The sequence below is a fragment of the Xyrauchen texanus genome, chromosome 17 (genome assembly GCF_025860055.1).
Source record: "Xyrauchen texanus isolate HMW12.3.18 chromosome 17, RBS_HiC_50CHRs, whole genome shotgun sequence".
Lineage (NCBI taxonomy): Eukaryota > Metazoa > Chordata > Actinopteri > Cypriniformes > Catostomidae > Xyrauchen > Xyrauchen texanus.
The window spans coordinates 44825223-44832678 of NC_068292.1; the positions used below are offsets into that span (position 1 = coordinate 44825223).

The 7456-nt window shown below is 41.1% G+C and overlaps 1 protein-coding gene across 1 annotated transcript; it reads left to right on the top strand.

Moving 5' to 3' along the window:
* Positions 1–3027, top strand: LOC127658071 (nuclear receptor subfamily 0 group B member 2-like). Its single transcript, XM_052147171.1, has 2 exons — positions 1–569; positions 2613–3027. The coding sequence occupies exons 1-2, from the start codon at positions 47–49 to the stop codon at positions 2852–2854; spliced, it is 765 nt and encodes a 254-aa protein (XP_052003131.1). The 5' UTR covers positions 1–46; the 3' UTR covers positions 2855–3027.
* The last annotated feature ends 4429 nt before the right edge of the window (positions 3028–7456 follow it).

Below are 7456 nucleotides of genomic sequence, written 5' to 3' on the forward strand. Positions count from 1 at the left end.
TTGAGTTTGAGTTCTAGAAGATACCGAGTGTGTCACACATTGAAACATGGATTATGAATGTGATTGTTCAGACAGCTCCGGACAGTCAAACGCCATCCTCTTCAACATTCTCAGCCGAGGCGAGCCCGCTCAAAACGAGCCCAACTACGACCGGGTTCCTCACACGTGCAACTGCGAGAAACGTAGGAGAGTTTGTCTGAAGACCCCCGGCGAGACGTGTCAGGAGGCTTCGGGCGTTCTGGTCAAGACGATGCACTTCATGAGGAGTTTGCCGGCATTCCAGCAGCTCCCGCCCAGAGACCAGCTGTCCCTGCTGCAGAACTGCTGGGCGCCGCTTTTCATTCTGGGTCTGGCCCAGGACAGATTCCGCTTTGAGATCGACGACTCTCCGGCGCCCAGCATGCTGCAGAGAATTCTGCTCAACGACCAAGACGCGGCGATCTCGGGGCGAGAGCAACCCACGCTCGCTGGAGTCCAAACGCTCATGTCGTGCCTCGAGACGTTCTGCAGTTTGGATTTAAGCCCAAAGGAGTACGCGTATCTGAAAGGCACCGTCATATTCAATCCTGGTAAGTTTTCTTATTCTAAGTCTTATTAACACTCGTGTGACCATCAGGACATGTTTGTTTTTTTCGATCATTTTGTCTGTGTTAATACAAACGGCGAACATTTTGCCATAGGTGTGTATTTTGGGAGAATTGTGATATTTCAACCTCAGTTCCTATAACACATCTATAACACACACACACACACACACACACACACACACACACACACACACACACACACACACACACACACGTTGTGTTTCCATGTTTTATGGGGACTTTCCATAGACATAATGGTTTTTATACTGTACAAACTTTATATTCTATCCCCTAAACCTAACCCTACCCCTAAACCTAACCCTCACAGAAAACTTTCTGCATTTTTACATTTTCAAAAAACATAATTTAGTATGATTTATAAGCTGTTTTCCTCATGGGGACCGACAAAATGTCCCCACAAGGTCAAACATTTCGGGTTTTACTATCCTTATGGGGACATTTGGTCCCCACAAAGTGATAAATACACGCTCACACTCCCTCACACACACACACACACACACACACACTCACACACACTCGGGACCTGCAGGACAAAAATGTCCCCATTGAAACTGCAATATTTGATCCCAGTGACATTAAAGCATAATGTGGATGTGTGTATTGAGAAGTGTGTGTGTGTATGTGTGTGTGTATTGAGAAGTGTGCGAGTGTATGCGTGTGTGTGTGTGTAAATGTATTGAGAAGTGTGTGTGTGTGTGTGTGGGTATTGAGAAGTGTGTGTGTGTGTGTGTGGATGTGTGTATTGAGAAGTGTGTGTGTGTGTGTGTGTGTGTGGATGTGTGTATTGAGAAGTGTGTGTGTGTATTGAGAAGTGTGTGAGTGTATGTGTGTGTGTGGATGTGTGTATTGAGAAGTCTGTGTGTGTGTGTGTGTGTGTGTGTGTATGTGTGTAGTGAGAAGTGTGTGTGTGTGTGTGTGTGTGTGTTGAGAAGTGTGTGTGTGTGTATGTGTGTGTATTGAGAAGTGTGTGTATGTGTGTGTATTGAGAAGTGTGTGTGTGTGTGTGTGTGTATTGAGAAGTGTGTGTGTGTGTGTGTATTGAGAAGTGTGTGTGTGTGTATGTATTGAGAAGTGTGTGTGTGTGTACGTGTATTGAGAAGTGTGTGTGTGTATTGAGACGTGTGTGTGTGTATGTGTGTGTGTATGTGTGTATTGAGAAGTGTGTGTGTGTATTGAGAAGTGTGTGTGTGTGTATGTGTGTGTGTGTGTATGTGTGTATTGAGAAGTGTGTATGTATTGAGAAGTGTGTATGTGTGTATTGAGAAGTGTGTGTGTATTGAGAAGTGTGTGTGTGTGTATGTGTGTGTGTGTGTATTGAGAAGTGTGTGTGTGTGTATGTGTGTGTATGTGTGTATTGAGAAGTGTGTATGTATTGAGAAGTGTGTGTGTATTGAGAAGTGTGTGTGTGTGTATGTGTGTGTATGTGTGTATTGAGAAGTGTGTATGTATTGAGAAGTGTGTATGTATTGAGAAGTGTGTGTGTATTGAGAAGTGTGTGTGTATTGAGAAGTGTGTGTGTGTGTGAGTATGTGTGTGTGTGTGTGTGTGTGTGTAAGAAACAACAGTGGCATTATATAAACAAACTGGCATTTAAACAGTTAAAATCCAGAAAATGAATGAATATTTGGTAGTTATGATCAGAACTGATATTATATAAAAAAAACTCATTGAAAGTGGAAAATAATATGAATATATAATATTATTATTAAACTTTTGTCCTCTAATGACTTCTGAGTAACTTTATTAATGTATTGGCGCACACACACACAAGGGTTAAAAGCTGAAATGATTGACATAAGAGATGTTGGGATGACTAGTGCAGAATCATCTTTTATTATTTACAAAAAAACATTTTTAATTTTAATTTTTTAAAACCGTTGTCAAATTAAAGTCATGCCAAATAATCAACATGTACGTTCCCATTGAGTTGTAATATAATATTATTTTGCCGTATATATATCAGACACAAATAATATATTCTATGGACCTGCTGTTGTTCTGCAGATGTGCCGGGTCTGAAGGCAGCGGTGTTCGTTGAGGGTCTGCAGTATGAAGCTCAACATGCCCTGAAGGAGGTTCTGGTTCCTCTTTATCCACAGGACAGGGGCCGATTTGCCCACGTGCTCCTCACCGCGTCCACTTTAAAGTCCATCACTCCCGCTCTCATCACAGAACTGTTCTTTCGGCCAGTCATCGGTCAAGTGGACTTTCTGGACTTGTTGGTTGACATGCTGTTCAGCAGGTAGTGACCCTGGGACCGATGGACCGATGGACCGATGGGCCGCTTGACTTTGGGCTTTCCATTAAATATCGGATCTTGAGATCTTGAGATCACGGCACTGTTGAGGTCACAGCAAAGTGATTATTTGTGCTTTTGTACGGGAATCGATTGTCTAAAAGTTTTTTAACTCCAGACCTAAAGGGGGTTCATGTATCGTCTCTGTGAGAAATCTGTAATCCGCCATTGAGGACAAGATTTGTGTGTTTATGTTGGAAATAAATGTATTTTTACACATTTCAGCATTATTAATCAACACTTTGTGTTTGTCGTGGACAGTATTATTTATAAAAGAGACGATTGGTTTGTTTAGTAATTGCTTAAGTTCCCAAAAATTAACCATTAATTAATTTTTAGGGGAATCCTGGACTTCTCATGTTGTTTCGGGTATATAAGAAACATCATAACCCTGTAACATAGTTTCAACCTTTAACTTAAATTCAGCCCATGTACAGCGGAAAGTATTCAGGAATATTTCGGGTTTTGATCAATCGACAGCATTTGTGGCAGAATGTTGATCACCACAAGAATGAATTTAGTCTAAAACAAATGTGTTACTACGGAAGTCCTGAACAAAAAAACAATGTCCCAGTTCCTTCCTGAGACTAATGGTGCGTTCACATACAACGCGTTTCGCGCGGCGCGATTACATACAAAGTCAATACAAAGACGCAATTTGCAACTAATTTTCTCTCGTCAAAAATTCTTTTTTGTCTCGTCAAAATTCTTTTTTTTCCTCTTTTCAAAAATATTTTTTTTCTCTTTTCAAAAATATTTTTCTCTTTTCAAAAATATTTTTTTTCTCTCGTCAAAAATATTTTTTTTCTCTCGTCAAAAATATTTTTTTTCTCTTTTCAAAATTATTTTTTTTTACTCTCCTCAAAAATGCGGTTTTTCTCTCGTCAAAAATCGCTTTGTTCTCTCGTCAAAATTCGCATTTTACTCTCGTCAAAAATGCGGTTTTTCTCTCGTCAAAAATGCGGTTTTTCTCGTCAAAAATCGCTTTTTTCTCTCGTCAAAATTGCGGTTTTACTCTCGTCAAAATTGCGGTTTTACGCTTGTCAAAAATGCGGTTTTACTCTCGTCAAAAATGCGGTTTTACTCTCGTCAAAAATGCGGTTTTACTCTTGTCAAAAATGCGGTTTTACTCTCGTCAAAAATGCGGTTTTACTCTTGTCAAAAATGCGGTTTTACTCTTGTCAAAAATGCGGTTTTACTCTAGTCAAAAATGCGGTTTTACTCTCGTCAAAAATTGTCGTCAAAATTGTTTAAAATGTACATTTTTAAATACTCTTTCAGAAGTATAGACACAAGACAAACAATATGTGTGTTAACATGATTTTATATGATTTTGTTTTATATTTCTCATTACGATCGCTCCTTGGTCATGTGACCTACTGACCTCAAATAAGGGTCAGAATGTTCATTGACTACCCTTCTATATTACACACCCTTTAGTGTTACCAGTATTTATTTGTATTTAGTTGTGTGGGACAACCATACGATCAGTCCTATGATTGTTCAACAATGCCAACAAATGATAAAGAACCTGGAAGTGGCCCGAAGACTGACAGTGGAGATTCTGACCCTTGTTTGAGGTCAGTAGGTCATGTGACCAAGGAGCGATCGTAATGAGAACGATTAAAATAACAGCTTGTATATTTGTTCCAGTTCATTCATCACGATAATACAGTGCGGTCGAGTCGAGGTCATTGCATTGTGGGGTATAGCGTGTCACAGTGTGCTCTGTTGGATACTGGATATTTGAGCAAATGTAGAAGCCCATCTGGCTTTTCCATGCATATAGAAACTTCCCATACTATGCAGAGTATACATACTACATACTACATGCTTCAGACATAGTACATATACATTCACGCATTTAGCAGACACTTATCCAAAGTGACTTACAGTGCATTAAAGATATACATTTGATCAAATTGTGTGTACTTAGGCAATCATACCCATGACTCTTAGCATTGCTAGCGCTACGCTCGACTTGTTAAACTACAAGAACAAGTAGAATAGTAGTATGCCATTTTGAACAAAGCCTTGTAATCATGGTGCGAATTATGGGGTGGGTTGGTCTCGGAATTAACCGGAAACCCCCTCGGAAAGAACCGGAGGCTCTACATCTGAAACACGTAAACACTGAAGTAGAGGTCGTCCGATAGTGGATTTTGCCGATACGATAACTAAGGCAGTGGGAAAGGCCGATAACGGATTCATCGGACGATAGTTTTTAAAATTGTATTTGTAGAACGTCAAAAAATGTCTTATTCTTTCCTCACTATGACAAGTGTCCTAAATGAGTAAAATACGAACTCGTGAAAAGTCGTACGTAATTTACAAGTTGGCTATTTCGTACGGTCTTGCACAATGTTGTTCGCATAAACTCGTACGATTTCATCACGTGCAAATTTCTAGATTGTCTAAAGCGGAAGAGTTCTGCGCACGAGGCGTTAACGACATACTTCTTAAAATTATGTATCATGATATATACTCGCCTCAATCCGGAGGACGAATCTCAGTTGCCTCCGCGTCAGAGACCGTCAATCCGCGCATCAATATCAGTTCCTTCCAGAGCCTAATGGTGCGTTCACATACAACACGTTTCGCGCGATTACATACCAAGTCAATACAAAGATGCGATTCGCAAATTTTTTTTTCCTCGTCTTCCAAATTTTTTTTTTCTCTCGTCATACTTCTTAATATTATGCCCTTACCTAAACCACTTATCGGAAGCTGTTGTGTGTGACAGAAGCAAGTAATTGTCCCGTATTAGATGGAAACGATGTCTAGCGACGTCGTTAGCTGTAGTGAAAGTCGTAGGAATTCAAGCGAGTGCAGTCGCACAATATCATACCAATTAGCCAAATTTATGAAAGTTGTACGAATCCTGACGATTTGAGAGTGTGTTGCTAAAATCCCAGATGCAGTTTATTGTTCAACCAAAATCCTTAAAATAACCAGAAAAATAGATCTGCTGCATAACACGCGACTTTTAAGTAGAAACAAGCCCGAAACACACCGCGGACTCTTATTTTGAAATGCCGGAATGCTGTAAAAACTAATCGGCAACTATCGCATAGATTTTTGCCGATAACGAAAGTTCCAAAAAGCAACTATCGGCACGATTCAGCGGTAAAACCAATATATCGTCCACCTCTACACTGAAGTGGTTTAATAGTTTGGTTAAAAAACTTTATAATTTTTTTCTCTCCCCAATTTGTAACGCCCAATTCCCAATGCGCTCCAAGTCGTCACGGTGGCGCAGTGACTCGCCTCGATCCGGGTGGCGGAGGACGAATCTCAGTTGCCTCCACATCAGAGGCCGTCAATCCGCGCATCTTATCACGTGACTTGTTGAGCGCGTTACCACGGAGAATAGCGTGAAGCCTCCCCACGCACTACGTTTCCGCGGCAACGCACTCAACAATCCACGTGATGCACGGATTGACGGTATCCACGCACAACTCACAACTCACCACATGACCCACCGAGAGCGAGAACCACATTATAGCGACCACGAGGAGGTTACCCCATGTGACTCTACCCTCCCTTAGCAACCGGGCCAATTTGGTTGCTAAGGAGACCTGACTGGTGTCACTCAGTCAAACTCACGACTCCAGGTGTGATAGTCAGCGTCAATACTTGCCGAGATACCCAAACCTCCCGTTTGGTTAAAATTTTTAAGAATATACAGAATGGGCTGTCCATGAACTACACCTCAGATACAAGAACTGTATGGTGGCCCATTACTGCTTCGCTAGTTTCACATGGAGAAAAATACCAGATAACCCAAATACAGATGCAACAGAATGAACCGGAGTGATCATACGTGATGCGGAGAGAGAGTTCAGACATTCAAAGACCGTTTTACCATCGTGCTCTTACACACAACGAAATTAATGTGAAATGTTTTGTTGGCGAAGGAAAATGCAAAGCGCAACTACTTAAAAAAATCACTTATGCTAAAAGAGAGTCAGTTCTGAGAATGATGTTTGGTAAACATGTCTGACAGAAAGTATATCTTGGATATCTTCCATTAAATCACTAGAAGATATATTTGGCATATCCTGAAAGCAAAACACAGAGTAGCTAGCGTGACGACAGGCCGCATGGTGTCATAAAGAGGACATTAGCTAGGGGATTTTTCACTGGCGTTTTGCCCCTCCTCCGCAACGTAACGCCAAGAAACAGTCGGATATTATTTCCTTTCTTCTGTCTAACCAGACAAACAAGTTCACAGCACAGAGACCTGAGGGAAGCAGAGGGAGGAGACACCGATGCAGCCTTCCGAGAAGAATAATGCACAGGAGAGAGAGAGAGAGAGAGAGAGAGAGAGAGAGAGACTTTCTATGGTTAACATGTACAAGTGTAAATGTTTTATCCAATGCAGCTACAATTGTGTTCTAAAATGTGACACCCACGCTACATCAAATACAAAATAACGCAGGTACCGTTTACAAATAATGATTAGAAGAAAAAAGAAGGCCATGATTCTCTGCAGGAAACCGATGGAGTGCGTACTCCAGGTAGGGAAGGAGGTATTGCCCCAAGTGAAGGA

What these genes read in the sequence shown, in the direction of transcription:
- LOC127658071 (XM_052147171.1), top strand. Translation starts at nt 47, where the DNA reads ATGGATTATGAATGTGATTGTTCAGACAGCTCCGGACAGTCAAACGCC. An exon ending in CACCGTCATATTCAATCCTG is followed by an intron (nt 570 to 2,612) that starts GTAAGTTTTCTT and finishes GTTGTTCTGCAG; the next exon opens with ATGTGCCGGGTCTGAAGGCA.